Source organism: Hippopotamus amphibius, chromosome 1, assembly GCF_030028045.1.
Source record: "Hippopotamus amphibius kiboko isolate mHipAmp2 chromosome 1, mHipAmp2.hap2, whole genome shotgun sequence".
Lineage (NCBI taxonomy): Eukaryota > Metazoa > Chordata > Mammalia > Artiodactyla > Hippopotamidae > Hippopotamus > Hippopotamus amphibius.
In genome coordinates, this window is record NC_080186.1 from 74295523 (window position 1) to 74320553 (window position 25031).

Genomic DNA, 25031 nt, shown 5'->3' on the forward strand with positions numbered 1-25031 from the left:
AATCCTAACAAAATACTTGGAACACTAGCATGTAAAGTAAATTCATTATATATATTTTAAAAAAGAGAGCTATGTGAGAATATGAGATAGAATGCATATAACTAACTCTGAGAAATTATTCTGGAATTTCAAATTAATATTTTAATCAAATTAATGACTAATATATAAAAGAAATATTTTTAAAGGATTATAAAATGAATTTTGATCATTTATAGAGGAAAACATTTCCAACGTAAAAGTAGCTAATTCTTTATTAACTATGCTTGTCTTCGTCTTTAGTGAGATAGAAATTAAGATTGGATGTACTTTGAAACTTTTGAGGAAAAAAAAGGTATTTTCTCTATTTCTGCCCTTAAAAGCAGGCATTGAAATTAATAGTATAGGTAGACCATGGCTCTGAGAAATTATATTTGAAGTTTCATATTTAAATACCAAAGTTTATTGTATCACCCACCATAACTTTCTAACAATAGTCTTTCTTAATGATAAATTTTTTCAATATCCCAAACTCATTTCAAATGATTTAAAAGTAGCAAATTGGATAAAGCAACACACAAATAAATTCCACATTTACAAGTAAAGAAATCACAGGGGCTACAGTTTATAATGAACATAAACTCGAAAGAAATAAAGCAACACCTTTCCTGCCACCCATCATCCACTGCATAAATTTGTGGTGAAAAAGATTTATCTACAATGACCTTTAGTCTGTTTCTTAACTCTGCATGTATTGTAATTAGCTAAAGGCATTGAACAAATTAGTTTGTCCTATTTTTATTCAGGTCCCAGAGATAAATGGCTAATTTATGAAATATTTCACTCTGTGTTAATGAGAATTTAGCAAATGAATATGGAACCAAATATAAATGCTTTATACCATATGTACAGTTACTTTCATAAGGCATTATCTTGTAATTTTTATTGAAAAAGATTCGATATAGTAAAGTCTTATTTTAAGATATATTTTCTTTCTCAATCCGAGATGTTTAGTTTATGAAAATATTGTTTTTTCTCTATATTCTTTTAGTATATATGCCAACATATACCTTGTGCTAGAAATATTTTATGGGAATTACAATTCTTTATATTTGTATTTTCTATATAAAGGCATATACAACTTTGAGGCAGTGTTTCTGATGGAGAGCAGAATTCGTAAAGAGCTTGTGTGTGCTTCCGTGCTCCGAAATTATATGAAATCCACTTCGAGAAGAAACTTGTCTAAAAAAAAAAAAACCAAAACCAAAACCAAAACTGCACCAATGCACAGCCAGAGGCTGACAATTAAAACTAATACATAACCACACGAACATCATATTTATATAGTTAACATTTTTAAGGATGATCAGTGTTAACATATAGTATTATACATTTGGCACTAATGTTTGCCATTGGTCCAGCAATTGGCAAAATTTGTTTCTATGTATAAATTTATTTTTGAACATTAGGTCTGGCTAGACGTATCTTCACTATTTATAAAAAATATTTAGACAGTAAGCTCACGTTGAATAACTAGGTCTACTGTGTTCTGGAAACTCTTCAGTAGTAATACAGCTTTTTCATGTTCCATATGTACAAAACTATGTCCATTTGCCTGTAAACACACAAATAAAACGGGGCGATCAATGTAAGATACTTTATCACATTACCATTGTTTCTAACAACAAGATTCAAGGGAGTATTGAGCAACCAAAAGTCAAGTGTTTTTAAAATTCACAGCAGAACTGCAACCACAGAAACAACTAATTTCACCCAGCTTCAACTCAATTTATTAATTCAACAAATATTTATCAACTATCTAGTATATCCTACTTAGGATTGCCCTAGTATAGTCCTAGCCACCATGCTCATCATAGAGATACACTGGGGAGTAACAGGCAGATGCATTTGAAATATGCTAGTTGTTCTGTCATTCTGATTTGTTTCATTTTTGCAGGAACTTAGTTGAGGTGGCTCAGAAGTGTTCATAGGACCACTGCCTTTGTGTTATATAATCACTGACATAAACCCATTAACACTGTCAAATGTTTCACTCATGCAAAACATATAGTACAGTTAAATCTTATTTTGACCCACTGAAAAGTTCTTAATTTACATATTTTTATATTAAAAAGATAATTTTTATTTCTCTCATTGTTGAAGGCAAATATATTCATTATTTATACCAGTGGTTCTCAATCCCATCCAGAAATGAATTAATTTCTGTGTGATCTAGGCTCATCTTGTCATTTTATAAATGAAAGAGCTACACCTCAGAGAGGCCAAGCAACATGACTAAGGTCACACAGCTAAGCTAGGGCTGAGTCATCTGATACCATAATATTACTTCTTATTATTTCTCTCCATACTTCACTGAAATAATAACACTGTAATAGCTTCCAGTGATTTGAACTATTTCATTGATTATGATAAAATCATCAACATTTTCCCCTAAAAATTGTTGCTATATCACCTCCTACCATATTTTTCTTTACAGTGGTTGCAAAGCTGTAATTTTCATTCAGTTTCCTAACAGTTTTAATTTAACTTATTCGAGTACTGGTAACGTTTAGTCCTAAATTTGAATCTACAGAAATGCTGAATCTCTCATTCTTATAGTTTTTACTCTGGCTTAACTGTGTTGTTGTAGTTACATGTGAACTATCTCAAAAGTAGAAAGACTTAAGTCAGACTATCTGCTAGGACAGTGAGAGTTGAGAGGAAATAAAAAGGAGAAAACTTTTAGGGTAGAATCAATAAATTTGGCATCTGATTGGATAAGGGTACAAAAACAAACAGGAATGAAATTGTGATGTCATTAACAGAAAATGGAAACCTGGAGGAGCAGCAGGCTTAGTTGGGAAACACACGGAGTTTATGGCACTGGCCACACATGCAAGGAAAATGTGGCTCATATATTTAGAAATCAGAGACTGCAGTTCAGGAAGGAGGTCAGAGTGGTAGCAGAGGTCAGGTGTTACCATATTCTGGTATTTACCACATGGAATGCTGGGAGAATTATCAGAAAATAAGTTTAAAAGGGAGCATTGTGAAAGAAGGGAAATCTAACTCGGGGAGCAGGATGGGGCTAGGGCTTTGGACGCGTAGAGCAGAACTGAAAAGACAGTATTTGCTGCTGACCTGGGCATCTAGGTAAATCTGTCTGAAGTGAGGAAGGGAAAGGGGAAACAGGGCCCCATACTTCCTGCCAGAGGATGGCAGAAAGCTGCCTCCAGCCTGATGGCTGAACTAAAGAACGAGGAGAATACCAACGCATTGAGTGAAGAGAACAGGAAAATTGGCAGGAGGAGAACTGGAAAGGGTCATCCTGAAGGGGATCAAGGTAGGGGGCTCATAAAGGTAGCAGGAAATCCAAGAGGATCGAGTATTTTCTAGTGGCTTCAATTAACCCTAGTTTTCTGTGGCACAGAGGAAAGAGCAGGAAAAAAGCATAGCTAGATTAATTCTGGCCTGGAATCTGGGTCTGTTTCCAATAAACCAGGCTTCAAGATATTCAGACCCACAGTCCAGGTTCTGATTCAAGGCTACAGAGACTCCTTGTATAGATTAGCTTTTAATATTGCTTTAAAGCATTGGCTTTCAGTTTTCATGCTTTGTAAGTACAAATGATAGTTACATAGTTGGAAACACAAATAAAGAGCTGATTTCCCAGAAGGAAATAAGCAAGTTGATAAATTAGATCACTGAGTCAAATAAACATTAGGACTCTACTACCTGTAATTCTAGTCCCCAGAAACATTTGGCTCTAAGCCAGAGCTTTGGTTTAGTATCTCAAGAGTTCTATTTAAAAGACCACAACTAGGGACTGCCTGGGAATGGCTTCAAATTACCAAAAGGATTCTGAAAGATTAGAAAGCAAATGATTTTAGAAAGTTTATTAAAGATTAAATGAGTTAATATATGTCAACTGCTTAGGACAAGGTCTGGCACACTGTAAACAATCAATAAATATTAGCTACTACCATTTTTGTTTTGTTTTGATGCAGATGCTTCGTGTTCAGTTTTAGCTACTACTATTAATATCACTTCACTATTACTTTCTTGAATTTAAGAAATACAGTTTTCACTAAGCCACAAGAATAGAAGGACCAAATGTCAGAGGAAGGAACTTTTAGTTAACCTTAACTTTTTTTAAAGGTGAAAATGTGAGGGTCAGAGAGATTACATGAAATATCCAAGCTCACACAGCTAGTGGCTAGATAGGAATTTATGTCACAGCTCTCTGTATCTTGACACAATTTGTTTCATTGGGTGTTGTGAGGTTGAAACAAATGTTTTAGGTTCAATAAATGTTTTAGGTTCATTAAATGAATTCACTTTTTAAGGTTAATTGAGTTATTTCTTGATATGGAACATTATGGTAGGCCTGATGCCAGGGGAGGCAATGACAGAGGGGTTTGAATGGAAAAAGAAGATAGAATTTCAGTTCTAAAGAACCTTCTTCTTCTATTCTTAGGACAGAAGAGCCAAGAGAATTTATATTATATTTATTTAAACGAATATGACTCTCTGGCTTACATCTTGGATGGTTCAGACAGGGAATCAGACAATTATATTACTACATGTGTGTAAGGCTTTTCTAATAACATGAAGTTCAGAAGAATCACAATATTTCAGCTAGGAAAGTTTTGTGGTTGTTTCATGTATGTGACTAGAAGAGCTGAGAAAATAAAGGGGGATACTATGCAATATTAATTGCAGAGTGTAAATCTGATGATGCTTTGAAATGTAAATGCATGTAATCTATATTTGTGCATTTGATATTTTGAATATATATATAATATAAATGCAAAAGATGATTTGAAGAATAAATGCTAAATTAATAAAGTTTTAAAATATGTTGCCACATTTGGCTACGTATATGTTTTATGTAAACACACAGATTATCATGGATTATAATAAAGTGTACAGATTTGAGGAAATTGCAACTTAATGAGAAATGAGAAATAAGTGAATGGCTTATTAAGTCAAATGAACTTAATAAGAAAACAATCTATGAAAAAAGGTATTCTGAAAATTTTATGCTTCAAGAATATATAATTAATGGATTTCTGGCTTTAGCTGATTTGAAGTATAGCGGATCATTTTGCTATAGTTTTTATATTATTTCCAGAAGATATCCTTCCTTGTTTTAATTCCACTTGACATCTGTGCCACATAATGTTTTTTAATTGCCCCTTTACATGATTTAGACATGAAAAGATGGAGGCTTAATGAAAATAGTATTTGCAATCCTAACAAAAAGTAGAGCTTTGCAATTATAGCTCATCAGTTTACTGTAAAAGAGTCTCGGTTTCTGGATTTCATCCTCGTGTTCCTTCCTGAATTTATCTTTGATTTCCTTCTGGTAAATGTTTTGTTAAGTGGATAAACTACGGATGTTTATACCACAGAAATTCTCCAGAGGATGCTGTAATTCTCCCAGGAATTCCGCTGTATTCTTATTATTCAAAGCCGTAAATTTAAAAACTAGTTTCTAAGAAGGCTTGGCCAGGAAATTGGTGGGATTATCCAATAAGAAGGACAGCACAACTCTTTCTTTTTTTTTTTTTTTTGTTCAGTACCTGACACTGCCCTAAGAGCTTTTTTCTCCCCCACCCCCCAGCTCTTTATTGCAGTATAATTGCTTTATACTGTTGTGCCAGTTTCTGCTGAACAACAAAGTGAATCTGCTGCATTTATACTTATATCCCCATATTCCCTCCCTCTTGAGCCTCCATTCCACCCTCACTATCCCGCCCCTCTAGGTCATCACCAATCATCGAGTAGATCTCCCTGTGTTATGCAGCAGCTGTTTCACATTTGGTAGCGTATGTATGTCAGTGCTGCTCTCCCACTTCGTCCCAGCTTCCCCTACCCCACCATGTCTTCAAGTCCAATGGAATATGACTCAGCCATAAAAAGGAATGAAACTGAGTTATTTGTAGTGAGGTGGATGGACCTAGAGACTGTCATACAGAGTGAAGTAAGCCAGAAAGAGAAAAACAAATACCATATGCTAACGCATATATGGAATCTATATGGAATCGAAAAAAACGGTACTGATGAACCCAGTGGCAGGGCAAGAATGAAGATGCAGAAGTAGAGAATGGACAACTCTTTTTAGAATCTGAAAGAGAGATGGGATTAGAGACTTGGTGTGTGATTTTGAATTGATTTAAACTAGCTCTCAAGGAACAAACATTTAAAAGGGCAGTACACATATATATGTATGTTAGATATCCATTAGTACATTAATATAGTGTACTTTAAATGCCTATAGCTCCTGAGAAGAGGGAAAACAAAAATATACAGCAACCACATTAGAGTTTTGGGGCAAGCCTTTACTTTGCCTAATGCTGACAGCCAGACATCATGAGATCAAACAGTGGGAATCTTAGGTAATTATAATTATGTTTCACATTAACTACCTGGAATTATTTCCCATTGCAGACTTTGCAGAATTTTAATCTAATAGAGTAGTCTCATTAAATATTAGGATTTATTTAGGGCTGAGGATACTGTATAATCAATACTACATTGACTATATGCCAAGTCATTTGAAAAATTTTCCTTTCTACCAAAAATCTGAACTACAGACCTTAAAGTCTTAGAGAGTTCCAATGAAAAAATTTTAAATGTGAGGAAGTTTTAAGTTTCCGTGGCTTTTACTGTAGTATTAAAAAATCTTCATGGAATAAAACATAAATCAGAATTTCTCTTCTGTCTTAAGTGCACACATGTACTGCAGTTTGAATGTTTCATGAATTCAGGCTCAAAAAAAGACATGGCAAAATAGAAAAGACTCAACTGAAGACTTTGTCCATTATTTGTACAGAAATTCAGATATGGAACTGATAGTAAGTAGTAATCCTGAATATATTTACTCATTTATCGGCGTTCATTTTGGAATGCCTATTTTCTTCTTATTGAACATGTTGAATGAACATTGCTAACAAATGAATTCCCTATCTTGGTTTGCAAGCAGTTCCCCAACAAGCTACACTTTATTTCTTTTACTTTACCATGAAAAGAACTGCAAAATCAACTTCTCATTTTCAGGGAACTCTTTGTAGCCAGGCTGGTCTCTGTTTTGGTGGAAAGCTTGCTGTTAAAAGAAGACAGACTGGGAACTGATTTTATTACATGTTTGAAGTCAGCTTTTTCCTGTCTCTCTTCCTCCATTTTCTGCTCTGTGTAATTCTGGGCATGCCTACTTTCTGGGTTAGATGTGTAAAGGCAGAAACTTAGTTACATTTCCTTATTACACTGTTCACATTGCTTGGCACAATACTTTGTACATCATGGGCATTTAATAAATATTTTCCAAATCAATAAATAGAAAATGTGATAAATATGATGTTATCAGTAAAATTTGCTCCATTAGAAACAGTATTGTATAATGGAAGAAGCTCAAATAAATTATTTAACCTCTGTCAACAACAGATACCTTGCTGGGTTGTCGTGTGTTATACATGATACACTATGGGTGCTTGATTGATGTTATTTTTATTTCAGCCAAATTATGGAAGTTAGAGCCAGCTTAATGAACTTAATTTGTCTTTATTGTTTTTCATGTTTTACTTAGTACCTAAGTATTATTTTTTTGATTTGCAAAAGGTATTTACTCAATTTCTAATTAGTTATCTGTGCTGAACTTTATACATTATGAACAAACCAAATGAATAAGGATATGCAGTGAAACTCTGGCATATAAAACCATGCACATTTTAAAAATTATTTTTGGTTGTCTCCGAACCAAATGGTATTTAAAAAAATTTTTCAAATGTATTTTATCATCAAGCAACAATTTCTCTGAACACTGAGCGTTACATGACATTGAACCCACTCACCTACCTACCACCCTGCCCACGTTTCCCCAAACCTCCCCGATGTTAATTTTCAACCACCAAATAAGATCAACTATAGAAAAGTGTTAACTCATGTAGCCTTGTTGGGAAATGCTTTAGTGAAATTTCCAAATACTTTAAATTTATTTCTTTAAGGGTCCAACACTTCATTTTAACCATAACAAAAATTTTGCCTCTTTAATTTTTGTAGCCTTTTTGGGGAGAAATTTTAAAGAATTCAGAGAAATAAACATACTCTAACCCATTCTTAGTGACTCATGATAATAATTATGAACATAATAAAGCTATGGACCCAGTTAGTTGCTTCTATAAGAGACATTCCCCTAAGTGTGATTTGTGTAAGTGGCTAATTGATGTTGTTGGTCCAAGAGGGTTGTATGGTTACATGTGTTGAGATATATGTTTGCAAGATTTTCTCAGGCTCTTAATACGCTTAGAACATTGTGAAATTCTGAAACAAAAGATAGAGTCTGAGGTGGCTCTGAAACTTATTTGAGTAAGGAACTCTTTTCAAAAAAAATATTTTAAAAGATTCCATAGGGAAACACTATTCTATACTGAATGACTCTGCTGTACTTTTTGAATTTTGTTTCTTTCTTTTAAAAGATGTTTCTTTCTCTTGCTGAAGTGAAACTGTCAGCTATGACTTCTTGCTTCCAGCAACATGCTTGGATCCAGAGGCTTTCCCCTTGGTGGTTTGGAAAACTAGGTAAAAGACTACAAGTATGAAATGGTCTCTCTTGCAAGTAAAAGGCATGAGATTTAGTGCTTGGAATTTGATACTAATTATGGCTTCTGGAAAGCACTTTGTTTGAATTTGTTGAATAAATAAACTTTAGCTAAGTAAGATTATACTGTTAGCAGCTAACCACACCTGGTCATTAAAAGAGGTATAAAACTTCCATTTAGACAAGGAAGGTTTGATTCAGTGATTGTATACAGATATAACACCATATATCTGTGTACAACTGACCCAGCCATCCATGGACATTTATTTCATTTAGACTTCTGGGAAGTCTAAACTTTCTTTTCCCATTCTGAACCTTGAAAACTGTAACTTACTATCTCCTTCTCGCCCCCTCCCCACTCCAAGCCATGTCCGTGTTTGAATTCTCCAACTCAATGAGAAACAAAAATCGAGGGTTTTCTTTTTTCGTGCCTGGGATCCCTCTCCCCTCTCATTGCACTCCACACTCACTGGTTCTGGCATAAGGCTCTCACCTCTGCTCCTGAAGACAGATGCCAGCCTAGCCCATGGGTATTCTTCCTTCTACTATTCCTCTTTTTCTCCTCTCTGTTAAACCTGGAGTAACTCTTTCTTGCTCTATTAAGAGTAAACTCTCTTGATACCATGTGCTCTGACCCAAACAACCCACCAACAACTAACTGAAACTTGATAGATGTATTTGTTGAGAGTGGCTTCTCAACTTGTCTATATGAATTGTAGGACTGAGGTGTTCCAAGACTAAAGAAATAAAAAGGGACATACCTGGTTTGTTTAAACTATCATCTCTTTGATTATTCTATTCGAGATATAGCTGTAGACCGGGAATACACTTTGGATTACAAGTCCAAAATTCTTAAAATTATGATAAAGTAGAACTGGATGTCATAAACTAATTATAAATCATTTAATTTCTCTTCTGAGAATGTTAGGCTCTTGTCTTGGGAAGGCGGGTGGGGGCAGGTAAATGAAGAGGATAAGGCCTGACTATCGTGATATTCTAGAATACAATGCACTTACAAGTGAGCTGTAGGCTACAGCTGTGAGTCATGTTAACTATCAAGTAAATATATTCTTTTTTCCCAGTATATGCATCTTTTCAACAGAGTAACTATAATTAATAGACTTTCTATATTTAAATATATTTTAAATTGTAAAATGTATAATGAATTAGACTGAATTTTTTCAGTCTAATGGAAAGAACATTAGAAAAAAAGAAACTATGATGTTAAACTAACAAAACTGCCACTTCAAAAATGGTCAAATATCAGCAAATGCACAGGGTTCAACTGAATAACATTTTTATGTTCCATGTGTTTTCCCTTTAGAATTTGACTTTACAAAAGGTGAGACTGTGAGGAGTCAGTTGCCCCAGCACAGGGCTCTTTCCTCATGCCACACTGTCTTAAAGGAAAATGACTTACCAAGTACAAGTCATTTGAATATACTCATGAGTTACAGTATCTGTTCTAGGAAAATCAATAGTAAAATGACAGAATAATTATGTGAATATGTAACTCAAATAACATGCTCATAATACCACAGCAGAATAAGAAGACAGTTGTGGGTAAAAAGAGCTACAGAAAAAGAAAGCGCTAGATCTTATATAATAAATTCTGGGTTTGGGGGAGATTTGAGAAAGGTATATCTCTTGCTATTTTATATCTCTTTTGCTATTTGCTATTGGGTTAGATGAAACCCAATAACTGCCGTCACTTAAAGGGGAGCTCATTCATTGTTTTTGTTTTTTCCTTTTACCTTGATTTTCCAGCTTGTACGCTTTCATTAAGTTTTGTAAATAACTGGCTCCAGTGAGGATATATTCTAATGATCTTGTAAGTGACAGATGACTCAATATGATAAGGTCATTTCCCCCCAGAGTTCTTTAAACTAAGAGCCACGGTATTATAAAGAGACAAAAATATAATTTGCTTTCTTAGCATGTGATGCTGGCAATCATTTCAGTTTCGAATTAGCCATTTTTATTTCCTTCAGAAAATATAATTGGCCACTTGTGCTTTTTAACTAGTATGAATGAAACTGTAAATATAGCAATTTATTTAATTAAGCTCTATGTGTGCATTTTTCTTTTACTGAAAATGGACTTTGATTTTATTGTACTAGATACAAATGAGCTCTATAGCAAAAATAAAATGTTACATCCTTGATATTCATTTGTGAAGAGAAGAGACAACCCAGGTGCAGCTCTTCTGCAGCTTTTGTGACTTTTAACTGATCTGGCTTATAATTCCTTCCTACTTCTGGCATTAGGAATTCATTTCTCTGTGCACTTTGTTGGTGCACAGGGACTAGAAATATTAACCCCCCCATTTCCCTAATACAACCCTTCTAGAATTTCACAGCCAGAAGTGTATTCTAACCCTGCAACTAGATATTACCTTACTTCTCATTTCCTTCTGCAGGATATCGATATATCTGTATCTCTCTCTATAACATTTTTATATCCATTTAAGCATATTTCTTTTCTGAATCTGGAGGGAAAAATCTTTCTTTTGCTCCCTCTGTCATGGATGAAGTCAAAGTCTCCAAACTTATTTCAAACTATGGAATGCTTCTCTACCCAGCCTGGCATTCTAATAAATCAGAGATCTGAAATGAACCTGCTTCATTTTTTACAGACTCTGAGATTCAAAATAATTTTTTTGAAATTCAGTAGAGAAAAAAACTAGCCATTTCCTTTGCTACACAGCAGCATGCATCAAGTGTTAAGGAGTTACATTGTCAATTTATTCTTAGCTATTTTCCATGGAAATTGATAAAATTATTGAACCGTTGAATTTTTGCGCTGGGGGACCTCAGCTGTAGTATAAACCACAGTTCATTTTACATATAATGAATGTGAGTTCTATAGACATGATATAAAATGTTTAAGATGAAAGGGCTAGCTAGGCAATTAAAAATATGGAAGTTCAATAATAAAGTGGTAAAGAAAATATTTAGATTTTATGTGTCTTTTTTTGTTTCAATGTTTTAACTCAAAAGACCAACTGCTGGTTTGGTCTTCTGGGGGCATGGAATTGACTTGGATCTTTTGAATGGCATTTCTACTGTGTCATTGCCACAGGCTGGAACAACCCATAGTCTTTTCAGATAATTATAATTTTTGAAAACTTGAGTTTTCATGATCTTGCTAGTTAGTATAAAGTATTTGTGAGAATAAAATGCTAAGACAATTTACCTATATAGGGTTTCTATTTTTCTGGGATCTTTGAGAGTTCTATAAATAGAAGATAGAAGATCTCCTCAGAGCTGAGTTTAGTGAGGCCCTTGCATTCTGATAATTATCTGCATAGCCAGTCTGACTAGAAGGCTCCTGTGTTCGCAGTGCCCCTAAATCTTCAATTTATTATGTTGAACCATTTTACAATTTCTCCAAATGATCGAATCTCCGTAATGTCAGATAATACCATCCAGTTATACAGTGGAAAACTTCTGGGGTCATAAGTCAAAATATTGAATTTTAAATAAATTGATGATACTTAAGAGCCTTGCCCTGTGATGTAAGAAATGATTAAGTGGAAGCGAATTCAGGGAGAAGGACAAAGAAAGCAAAATGGATGAGGTTATGCCAACCATGTACTTAACTATTTACTGGAGGGATCATTTTCTGATACGCAGAGCTTTAAGTTGGGAAATGTCTTTTGCCATCACACAACACATTTAAAAAAGTCACCTTGTATACAGCTAAACTTTTGTTGAAACATCTCAGCAGGGAGAGTAGAGAGATATAACCATGTGTTTCACATTATTCAAACAGTTATAAGATTACTGTTGAGAAATTAAACAGGGACAGTCTCTTCTCCCTCATCTAAAGTCACACAGATACCCTACTTGGGTACTTCATTATTCTTACTTACACTTGATAACTCTGCATACATTCTTGCAGCATCAATTCTTCTTACATTCCCAAAATAACACCATTCATTTAAACAAAAATATGCAGAACACCTGCCATGTGCCAGGTATTGAGGATACAGGATTCTATCAGTCTGAATTGGTTTCTGACCAGCCTCTCAACCCCCAAACAATAAAGGCAAATAAGAAATGTAAGAAGAACTTATTTTCCATCATTTAATTCAAGTCATTCAACTTAATACTGTGGGTACATATTTGTTTCAGTGTTGGCCTTAGGAAGCATTGCTTTGTATCTGTCTTACCTGAAGGATCTTGTCACCAGGCTGCAGCAGATTGGAAGCTGGTCCATCAGGCTGAACCCTAGTAACAAAGATACCCTATAAGTCAGAAGTAACAGAGGTTAGGATTCTATGTTCAAGACCTATGCCTACTTAACAACGTTTTCATTCATATACAAAACAGTGAAAACAGATTAAAAGCAATTTATGCAGGTAAAAAGATTATTATAAAACAGGTTAAAAGATTATTGTAGTATTTTAAGCAAGGCACCACAATCTAAGTCAAGTTTAAGAGAAGCAACATTTTTACTTGCATAAAAAAAAGCTCATATTGTTTTTCAAGTGTACTTATGACTTACAAATTAATTTCATGCACAGCCTTAATTTCTTTCTTAAATAATTTGATATATGGTACTAAACCATCCTTTGTATAACTTTTGTATAACTTCCAAAGTTGTCTTAAGTTATTCCTCATTGAAAATGTCTCCTATTTGATAGGTGGTATATTCAGTGTAACACTTTAAAAACCTTACTAGAATTACAGATAATACTGGTTTATTTTAATGAGTATTACTTTATATGTGTACCGAGAATTTTAAAGTAAAATGAACAAATTAAACATAAGAAAATGCCCACATGTATAAAGTTTGCATCTACATAGTTACCAAATTCCTAAATTGATTTAGTTTATAAAAAAAGTCAAATTAATTTTACTGATCATGTACACAAAGCAAACACTTATTGAATGTCTACCATATGCTAGGCCTTGAGCGCTGGTGTTATAAAGGTTTACAGAATATAATTTTTGGCTTCAATGAGCTCACTATACAATAGAAGAAAAGTCAAGAAAACTGAGTATAAAATAGTGTGAGAACTGTTATGATAGAGGTAATCGATATAATAGATTATTTAAAAAGTTGCACCCAGCTTAATCTTAATGTGTTGGAGTTCTAAGAAGAGGAGCTATCTGGCACTGAATCGTAAAGCGCAAGTAAAAGGTAGTCACATAGATCAGGAGAGGAAAGATATTCCACATGGAAGGCACAGCACATACGAAAGTGAGAGTGCCTGTTACATTCAGGAAACTGCAAGTAGTTCTATTATGACTGCCCTGATTGTGGAAGGGTTTGAGTGGATGGGATTGGGAGCATGGGAGAAAATCATATCAACCCCCACAAGTAGGTAGGGACCAGAACAAGATGGGCCTTTAATGGGCATTTTTATCAGTTTGGGGAGCTACTGAGGTACTTTAAGCATGATGGTGACAAGATTTTGATTAACATCCTAAGGGGGAACTGATGAATGGATAAACAAAATGTGTATATCTATTCAGTGGAATATTATTTGGCAAGAGAAAAGAATGAAGTACTGACAACACTGATGAACCTTGAAAATATTATGCTAAATGAAAGAAGCCAGTCACAAAAGACCACATATTGTATGATTCCATTTACATGAAATGTCAAGAAGAGGCAAATGCATAAAAATGGAGAGCAGATTAGTGTTTGCTGGGGGCTGGGAAGCAGGGAAGGTGGGGAGTGACTGTTAATGTGTACAGATTTCTTTTTAAGGTAATAAAAGGGTTCTGAAATTAGAGTGGTGATGGTTGTACGACTATGTGAATATACTAAAAACCACCTAATTGTACACTTTAAAAGGGTGAGTTTTATGGTATGTGAATTGTGTGTCAACACAGCTCTTATTATTTTTAATTCCTAAGTATTAATAGATCATATTTTAATGGCTTTGGCTGCTATTTAGAAAATTATCTCATTTACTGATCTGTAAACTTAATGACTCTCACTTAAACCCATAACTTTGTGTGTGTGTGTGTCTGTGCAAATGGTTTAACAATTAAAATATTTCTATGTGTTTTAATTTAGCATTTCAGATCTTTATGAAACATTAATTTAAGGCTTTGGAAAGATTTTTATCTTTCTTATTTTAACCTGTTTTCTTTCCCATACAAAGATGAAACTACAGTAGGCATTAAAATTTTAGAAAACTGCATAACTTTAACCAGTAATTTGACTTCTGGAACTTATATTAGGGGAATAACTGGGTAAGTATGCAACATATATTTACTAATATGTTCATCATGGTATTATTTGTAATAATGAAAATTACAAACTATATGTGAATGTCTAATAACAGGAGATTGATTAAATAAATCATGGTAAACCTATACAATAGACTGATATGTGGTCATTAAAAATGAAGTCCTAGATGGCAGATATAGAAGTACACCAGTGTTTAGAGAAACAAGCAAGTTATAAAACATTATGTGTGGTATAATACTATTTTTGCTGCAACATGTTTAAATGTATATTTGTGTTGGAAAATATCTGGAAGGATATAGTCTTAGACATTAGCAGTGGTTGTACTGGGTAGTGAGACATTTTATATATACACTCACACACATACATATATATTTATATTTTCCTTTGTTTTTATCTATATTTTCTAATTTTTCTACAATGATTAGGCACTACTTATAGCATTAAGAAAATAATAATAAAAACAAACTTTTAGGTTAATGGTGTTACAACTTGGTGTGATGTTCAAATAGCTAGTTACTTTGGTCAGTTCTGTTGTACAAATGGTCAGTTCAGAAGGAAAAAGAAAACTGGTTGTTTGAGTCCTTTTCATACTGGGCACATAACTCTCACACTCCATCAATCCAGGAGACTGTATGCGTACTTAGTCCTCCTGGTGGTCCCCTTTTTTGCTGTTGAGATCTCTGTACAACAAGCAGAATGACACTCTTGCCCCAAATAAGCCACTGAATCTCTGGATGCTGAAGGCGAAGTTGTTTTGACATTATTTTAACCCAGCAGTCAAAGTCTGTGCTACCTAGTTAATTTTGATTGCCTTTCTTCAGCTTATTGTATGGGAACAGTTTTAATAATGTTTGTATGAATCCAGACCATAGGAGCTAAATTGTGGCCATCATATCTGCAGTGCTCGGAGGAACTAGCAACACTCCACAACCTACAACCTGACTGATGAAAGAATACAAATGTCATGTCTGTGGCAGGTTTAATTTCATTCATCACAAAGCTCTCCTGCGGTTCAACCGCTGTCCTGAAGACTTGCTTTGAAGCTTCCTCTTATGGTGGCCTGAGTCTTCCTAAGCATTTATTGCTGTTTTCTAAAGCTTTAATATTTAATTTCAATCAATAAATTTTACCAAGAAACTGCTACTGCCCATTGGAATAGTTTCCATATATATATATATATATATATATATATATATATATACACACACATATATGTAAATATATAAATATATATCCTATCAGCCAGCATATTGACACATTAGTCCAAACAGATAGCAGTGAATGTTATGTTTGATAATGGTCTGCAGCATTCATTATTTTTGGAGTTGAAATGTTTCCCCAAAGACTGCCTGAATAGGCCAGTGCCCTAATTTTTCACTGTATTTCTGTATTGATAAATAAACACTGTCACATAAAAGAGACCAAGTAACTCTGAACCCATTTTTGTGATCTCTGTTATGATGAATATTGATGAGAAATATGAAAACCTTTTGACACTGTTTTGAAAAAGTTCACTGTAGCAGTGTGTCACCCTTTTAACAAATTCATTTTATTTTGAGACTTCAAAGAATGCTTTGACACAGATGACAGATTTTGGTGGGGAATCATCAGACTATTTGTATTTCGAAAATTATAACAATAACTTCCCACTGTTTGGTAAAAAGGCATCTCCTAACTTCCAAGCATCAGTAAGCCATCTTGTATGTATCAAAGATCTAAATCATGGCATACGACCAATTTTATAACTCTTTGGGTAAGATCTAAATTTCTTGCAACATCTAGCAGAGTGTTAAATGTGGGACAAACTATCATGCAATACATTCAAGCTAGTGAAACAACCTACATACCTAAGGTTATAGCAAATCCATTTTGCCCAAATAAGGAAAATACCTCAGTAACTGTTTTTCAATGAGTAGTGTGTATTAGGTTTTTTGTTGCTGCTGTAATGTTACCACAAACTTAGTGGCTTAAAACATCACAAATTTATTATCTGACAGTTCTGTAGTTTAAATATTCAACTCAGGTCTCACTGGGCTACAGTAAAAGTGTTGGCAGGGCTGCATTATTTCCTGGAATCTCTAGGGGAGAATGTTTCCTTGCCTTTTCCAGCTTTTAGGAAATGTCCACATTCCTAGGATCATGGTCCCCTTTTCCCATCTTCAAAGCCAGCAATTGTGCATCTCTCTGACTATTCTTCTATATTCACATCTCCTTCTGACCACAGCCAAGAAAGATTCTCTGTTTTGAAGGACCTGTGTGATTAGATTGGGCCTACCTGGATCCAATGAGGCTAATCACATCTCAAATTCCATAATTTAATCTCAACTGCAAAGTCCGTTTTGCCTTGTAATAGGCAAATATATAAAACATATTCACAGGTTCTAGGAATTAGGATGTGGCTCTCTTTGGGAGGCCATTTTTTTCTGCCTACCATATGGTGTAGGAAGTGACTAAGAGCATAGCTCTGGAGTTAGCCTGTATGTGTTCACCATTTATAAATTGGTGACCTTGGGCAAGTTAATTAACTTTTGTGTACTTAACTTTTCCTCATCAGTAAAATGATTATAACAGTAGTTTATACCTCACAGTTATTAGATTAAGTGAATGAATACATACAAAATACTTAGAACAGTAGATGGCACTCAGTATAGGGTCTATAAATGTTATTATATTTATTGAAAGTCTGAAGGTTGAAAAAGATCCAGGGTCTTTTTATCCAGCAAAGCCTGCAATAAAAGATTTCTGAGTCTCCCAACTGTACCAGATTTACTGTTAGGAAATTCTTCATTACTCTTATTCTTGGAGTATATTGAAAGGCCAACATTTGCTGTCTTTCCCTTGAATTCCCAAGAGATAAGAGGATTTGCATCTTTTATTTATGGAAGGGGATGGCAAGAGGACTGGAAAGTCTCTCCTTATCTGTGGTTTCCTAGTGGTGGCTCTCAGTTATAATGGCTCCAATTATTGTTTACTCTCAATAGTGGACATGGGTCCCAACAAGAGGGCTTTCTGATGATTCTTAATAACTTTTAGAGGCTACTTCCTCTGGTAGCTCCAAGTCAGGAACATGAGCTCTGTAACAATGGCTGCTAGAGTCTAGTTATTGGCTTATGGCATTTCTGAGTGTGTTTTTCTAATGTTTTGCACCTCATGACCAGCTCTCCTGTTCCTTAGTGGCTTGATAGCACAGTGGTTTTCCCTTAGCACCACCTTTACAGGGCAGCTTAAAATAGAGCAACAAGATAAGGATTGCAGTCCTTTCCAAAGAATACAAGTCTTTTCTCCCATCAGACACCAACATCTGGGTGTTCTTGAGACATACACAGACCCAATGGACTCCTGCATCACAAAGGGACTCCCATAGGTTTGAACCAAAGCTAATCTAGAGAGTGCTGACTGGATGCTACAAAGGGGCATGACCTGCTGCCATTTCATATTTCTCCTCCAGTTTTTAAACCAGTCTTCATATAAGTCATAAATGGTTTTTCCAAAAGTACCCATTATGGGTTTTTTAAGAATTTTACTTTTCACAAGTAATTTTGAAAAAGGATGAGTATGGAAGGTTTTCACAGTGTTTAGATCTGACCTTGTCTTACTGGTTACTTAACCTGTACACCTCTGGACAAAAACTTTGAAGGACTCAGAAAGTTAGTCTATAAGGCCAACATTTAACAGTCTAACTTTAGAGGAGAAAGGAACTTTATATGGCTTTTTAATGATGAAGGTGAATGACTGTGACAGTCTCAGCTATTGCAAATGTAGACACCAAAATAGAACTTGTCTTAAGGGAACTGCAAGTTCAATTTGTGAAATATGCTTTTCTTCAAAATTCAGAATGAACTTGGCTCTAGCTGATTCTAAGAAATTGGTTTCTAGGAAGGCCATATCTCAGATAAAAATTGCATACTACTATAATTACAGTTCGGAACACATTGGTTATATATTACAGAATATGGTATTTTATGCTTTCATATAATCATAAAAATTCAGAGAATTTCTAGAGAAAAAACTAGCCCACAAAAATAGCAAACACAGCCATAGATTCAATAGCTTGTAAGGGGAAACTTTTTTTTGGCCAAATATTGGCAAATAATTTTTTTCATGAATTGGGCAAGGTTAATATTAAGCTATGATGTGGCTTGTGGAAGCAACATTACACACACAGTAGACTGTGTTTACTTAATCCCTGTGATTATTAGAAGATGACACACCAAGAATAAAGGTGTTATCAATAGTTTTACTCTATGAGTCAAAAGTATGAAAACAAAATGTTTTAAGGTTAACTGCTGAGAGTCAAATCTTAGGCTTTGAATGATTTGCTAGCTTAATCACTGAGGAATTTATATGCATCAAGAGAAGAGATTTAGCTCATGACCATTAGAAACTAAAGGAGAGGGGAGAGGGAGGAAAGGAGAGAGGGAAGGAAAGGAGAGAAGGAGAAAAAAAGAGGGCTTTGGCAGCTGAATATGATGCTTCAATGTATGACTGAACTTTAGCTGACAAAACAATGAAATGTAAAATCCATAGAAATGAACAGAAAGAATTGCTTTAGAAACTTAAAAAGTTTGCACCTCAAAAGATAGAGATACAAATTATACAACTGACCAAAGTCCTCTAAAAATTTCACAGAAATCTTATGCACAGATGTTTAAAGGAATTCAAAACTCTTTCATGAATTGTTTTAAAATTAGCTTTTTAGTTATCTATTTTATATATATTAGCGCATATATGTCAACCCCAATTTCCCAATTCACCCCACCACCACCCCCTGGCTTTCATGAATTTTTAAATAAAGAAATATAAAGATAAAAAATCACTTGGTCGCGTTTGTAAAAAATTTATTAATAATGCATTGGAGCAACAGGAGACTATTAAAACCCATAGAAACTGGCCTATGTGATTACAATCTTAGTAACAATAGAATGGAATGATACTAACAGAAAAAAATACACTTGCATCATTCTTTTATGTCATTGTAAAGATTTGTTTAGTAGCCAAAAGAAAAAATGTATATATATAGTTTTCAAGATACTGCCATTATGACTTAATAAAAGCAACCCAAAAGTAAGCAGTTTATTCCCTTTTATCTGAGATTCCCATCAGAAATGACAAATTGACTACTAAAAAACTGAATGTTTTTTTTATAGTTTGATGCTGATCACCATGCACTATTCTCTTTCAAAGAACTTGAATATAAGAGTTAAAATTATGTTTGGCTTTGGTTACTTTATGCAGCCATACCTTGTTTTACTGTGCTTCACTTTATCGCACTTTGCAGATACTGCATTTTTCACAAATTGAAGGTTTGTGGCAACTTTCTGTCAAGCAAGTCTATCAGTGCCATTTTTCCAACAGCATTTGCTCACTTCATGTTTCTGTGTCACATTTTGGTAATTCTTGCAATATTTTGAACATTTGTTATGGTGGTCTGTGATCAGCGATCTTTGATGTTACTGCTACAACTCGCTGAAGACTTAGATACTGGTTAGCATTTTTAGCAATAAAGTATTTTTGAATTAAGGTATCTACATTGTTTTTAGACATAATGCTATTGCACACTTAATAGACTACAATATAGTGTAAACGTAACTTTGCACTGGGAAACCAAAAATTTCACAGGACTTGCTTTATCACAATATTCATTTTATTGTGGTGGTCCAGAACCAAGCCCCAATATCTCCGAGGTAGTCCTGTTAGGAATTATAATTGTAATTTTCCTTTTACTGATTGCTTCAGTATTCCAATTATTCCATAACAATTAAAAATCTCTGGGAGTCTGTCTAATGTGATGTAAAGTACCTTTGCTTCCTACTTATTTCTTGGTAAAATTCTTAAGCTAAAAAAAAAGAATTTTCTTTCATTTGATTTTCGTATTTTCATTTAAAAGTAAATAATCACACTCTTCACATACTGTCTTTCCAGATTTCTTGCCTCTTTGGAAAAAACAGATGAAATATTTTCCATTTCTTTTATTTTATGAATTCTTTAAAACCCGTATTTAATATGAGACCCCAACTGGTGGTGAATATTTGGACTGCTCAGCTTCATATGGTCTACTTGTTCTGTAGGTGACTGTGGGTTCTCCTTCCTAGCTATTCCTAAAATAGTATCGGTAATCAGCTTTCTGATTACCATCCCTGCAGGCTTCCTCAAAGCCCCTTCAATTGTTGAATTTTTTGACACTATCTATACCATTTCCAAACAATGGATTGGAAAGTGAAGAATTCAGTCAAATCTTTTTTGTCACTTATGCTAAAATAAGTTTTTTAAAGTGAAAAATTGTTCTCTTGTAAGCTACATTCAGTCAAACTCTGATTCTTTTAGATAAAATATGGTTTTATGTAGAGTGGACCATGCTGGAAGTATTGCTTAGAGCTGGCAGCGAAATCAGGAGGTCGAAAAGGCCAGTGACAAATGTCCAGAAGACACTATAGTTGTGGATTCCTGATACACTGACTAAGTGGCTCTTGGGCCATGGCTGTGCACTGACAGTGTCAGGCAGAGTGAAAAGGGAGGGTTGTTTTTTTTTTCCCGTCATTTTTTAGTCTCTGTGTTTCTATATTATTTGAATTTTTATAGTGACAGTGTTTTCATTTATTATCTGTATGATTTTTTAAGAGGTTCAGGTTAAAGAAAAAAGACTTTGCAGCTGTGCACATCTGAGACTAAGAACATATTATGATTTTAAAGGATGATTATGTCGATTATGTTGAGAAAGCCCTAGTTCACAGTCAGCCAAAGGTACCTGAGTGAAAGTGGTTCTTGATTCTCTGTCTCTTTCACCACTCTCACATTATAGCTCAGAGATGGACACTTCAGAGAACTGAAGCCACCCCAGCTGGTGTGTGCAAGTCAGACAAAATCAATATATCGTAGGGTCTTCTTGCAGTATAGGAATAAGCAAATCTTGTACCACACTCTACGTATTCTACTAAATCAGTCATTCAAAGTCAAGGCAGAAACAATTTTTTTTAAGAAGAGGATACGATGAATGTATGATTTTTCTCTCGTTAAAGAGACCTTGATATAGCTCAATAAACAAAGAAACACTCAAATTTAAGGTATAATTCTTCCTTAATCACTTACTGTTTACTCCAACACTTCCTACTTTCTATTAATAAATGTCCTTGTAGGTTAAATGATAGTGCCTTGTTATGGGAATGTGGTTAGTGTATGGTGTTGGGGTTTGATCCAGTAGGTTTCAAAAATGGGAAATAATTTCTACTCCATTATACCTAAAAAATAAAGTTGGTTACTAAGACCATGTATAGCTATGCTAATTATATTAAGGATGACAGGCAATTAAACAAATGCATATTTGTAATTTTGTACCTTATACAGTAATCATAAACTGTTACTACTTGCTTACTGCTTAATGTAACTGAATTTATTAACAATATATTTAAAAAAAAAATATATATATACATATACACATATGCATTTTAAAATAACACAGTCTAAATTCTGATCTAGTAGTCCAACTTTCCAGCATAGTTCTAGGACCTTCAGGTTAACCCTGTGTCTGGAAATCTATCCTCATCTGTTTATGGTTTTCCTTCCACTCATTCAAAGGATCTTAGGGAGGATTTAAGGATTTAAGTTGGAATTTACAGAACTTAAAAATCAACTCTTTGAATTCTCATGTTTTTCTTCACACACCCCAAAGAGAAAAATGACACAATAAAAGTGTTTTGCTGTTGCTTGGTTTTCTTTTTCAGTTGTCTCAGATTTCTCTGATCTTACCTATTGTCACCTGAAAATTTTTTCCCATCTAAGTGTGTCCACTCCAAACTTCCCTGCTCCTTCTGATCAATATCATTTTGTAAACCATTTTCTTTAGCTACCAAAGAACATATATTTGGCTCAATTAGTGATCACTACCTCTTAGAGAAACTAGGACTATGTTTGTAAAATACAGCAGTCTTTTTTTTTTTAAGAAAAAAATTAACCAGAAAAATTACAAGGATTTAAAAGCAGATTTAATGGGTCTCATTGAAAAAATTATGACATAGCAAATTTCAGAATCCACACTCAAGTATCAGTTGCTTTGGCAATCCCTCTCAGGTGCCGTGGTTGAAAGCACTCAGGCTCGAGGCAGTACTTCTCAGAGATGAAAGCACATCAGAATTGCTGGTGCTAAAGTACTTTTCATTTGAAAGATGAAAAACATCCATTGTTTTCATAGTAGTATAATGGACACTTTTGGGGACCTGCCCAAATTTTCTTTATCAGATTGGTGCTCTCATCCTGCAGGTGCTCCTTACAGCTCCCATCTAACACTTCTTTTGAAAATTACCCTCAGCCTGGAGTCTCCTTAGTGGGAAATGCTGGGAAGGTTATGCTCCTTCCCATGTAGTTAATGACTGATACCAGGGTACAAAGGCTGTTTCCCTCTTCAAGGTGAAACAACTTTGGGGTACCATTCATGCTCCAGAGCACCTTGTGCCATCAGATTTCCACTAAATCCACATCTTTGTGGATTTCTAATTTCTTCAACTGCCCTAACTTGCATCCCTTGTTCTCATATAGATTTCACTGGACAGCAATTCTTCAATTAACTACTTGCACAAAAATCTCCATCTCCAGTTCTGCAGCTTGGGGAATTGACTTTAGATGAATATAGACTACAAAAATTAAAGCTCTACAGTATCTTCTTGCCTGGAAGAGATATGTAGATTCTATATCTTGCTTACTAGTGATTTTTTGGAACCCAGTACTAGGAGATAAAATGCACCTCTGTTCCCTGAGCATAGGGCAACTTTGGGGGTGGATTGGAGGAAAAATGGATAATATTGTTATTAAATATGTATTATTCAGGTACATCTCAAATGTTATATGGGTAAATTTTAAAAAGTTAAACAATATTGCTGCAAGCAGTGTCATGGAAGATAATACTTTAAAATTTATTTTTGTTTTGTTTTATTTCTATTAATCTGGCTTCATAATATTTTCAAGAATTCTAGTTGTTTATAACACTTTCAAGTAGAAACTAGAAATACTACAGAGTTCCCTGGAATACCACTTAAAAGTTGTGGTAGTAACTTTATAAATGGAATATGAAAGATTTCACACATTTCCCAAAGATCTTTTGGACCCTCAGTAATTAAATTTTTCTCATTGATGGACCTGTCAATTCTCATTGGTTATTACATAAAATATTATTTATGAACTAATTTTAAGTGCTTTCATATTTTGATTGAGAAGTCTCTGACGTTTTTCCATCAAATAGCAACAAAATTTAAAAAGTCTCAAATGCTCTCCCACACCATTTTCTGTCTCCTTATTTAGCTTATTTTGTTCCATGCTAAATGGCTAAAGTGATGCAGCAGACAGAACGTAGATAATATTTAACTCTAGCAACTAATATAGCTGGCTATGTACCTGGACTTGAATTTTATTGAAAAATATTTTACTGATTGCCAAAAAACCCCACAAAGTGATAGCAATTTCAGTTCTAATGATTTTCTAAATACATTGTTGAGTTAGAATGTCTCAATATTCTTATTTAAAATGGTACTTTTAAATTGCCTTATTTTTTCATATGTATGATGGAATATTTTCTTAAAGAACCAAGTCTGTGTTAAGTTATATTTTATTATATCCTTTCACATCTGAAATCTTATATGTCTTCTTTATGATATAATGTCTTGATACTGAAATTATCCAATTGGCTAAAGCACACTACTATGCCTTTTTAAAAGGCCTCATATAGGTGGTCAGACCTGTAGGAATCCTATTAATAGGAGATTGTGAAGATTGCTTTTCTATCACTATTTCTGAAGAGATTCAGAGTTTTTTCAACATATGAGACACAGAACAGAATAGGCAAAAATACATTTTTTTATTAAAAAAATTCTTGCTTTTAATGTCCTCAAACAACCAAGTGGCCTTCATTTTGAACCTCAAACTGCAATGTGACTAAGATGCCACTGAAGTAATTGTGTTGTAAAATAACTTATGCTTGTTATTTGTTTTTAAAAATTCAGTTTTACATGTAAATTATATGTATTTATATCTATTCCTTGCTCCTGAATGTTACTTTCACATAATTAATAGATTCTCCAAATTACTTTGCATTACATAATCACTTGAAGTAGAATTAAAGATGGGACAGACATATAAATTATATTATAAAATTAATTTAGAAATATATAAAATAAATCATCTTTGTCTAGGAGTTGTGCAAAATGGAGGAAATATTGTATATAGTTTAATGTTTATGTAGTAAATATAAATCATATGCTGT

General features: G+C 34.1%; 1 protein-coding gene across 2 annotated transcripts in view; it reads right to left on the bottom strand.

The window, feature by feature from the left end:
- Window positions 1-1483: 1483 nt before the first annotated feature.
- Window positions 1484-25031, bottom strand: part of LRRC7 (leucine rich repeat containing 7) — a 371481-nt gene continuing 347933 nt past the window's right edge. For both annotated transcript variants that reach the window (XM_057744562.1, XM_057744552.1), the window contains 2 exons: window positions 12750-12824; window positions 1484-1591 (listed from right to left, as the gene is read on the bottom strand). In XM_057744562.1, coding sequence (XP_057600545.1) covers window positions 1484-1591; window positions 12750-12824 — 183 coding nt within the window. The remainder of the gene's footprint in view (window positions 1592-12749; window positions 12825-25031) is intronic.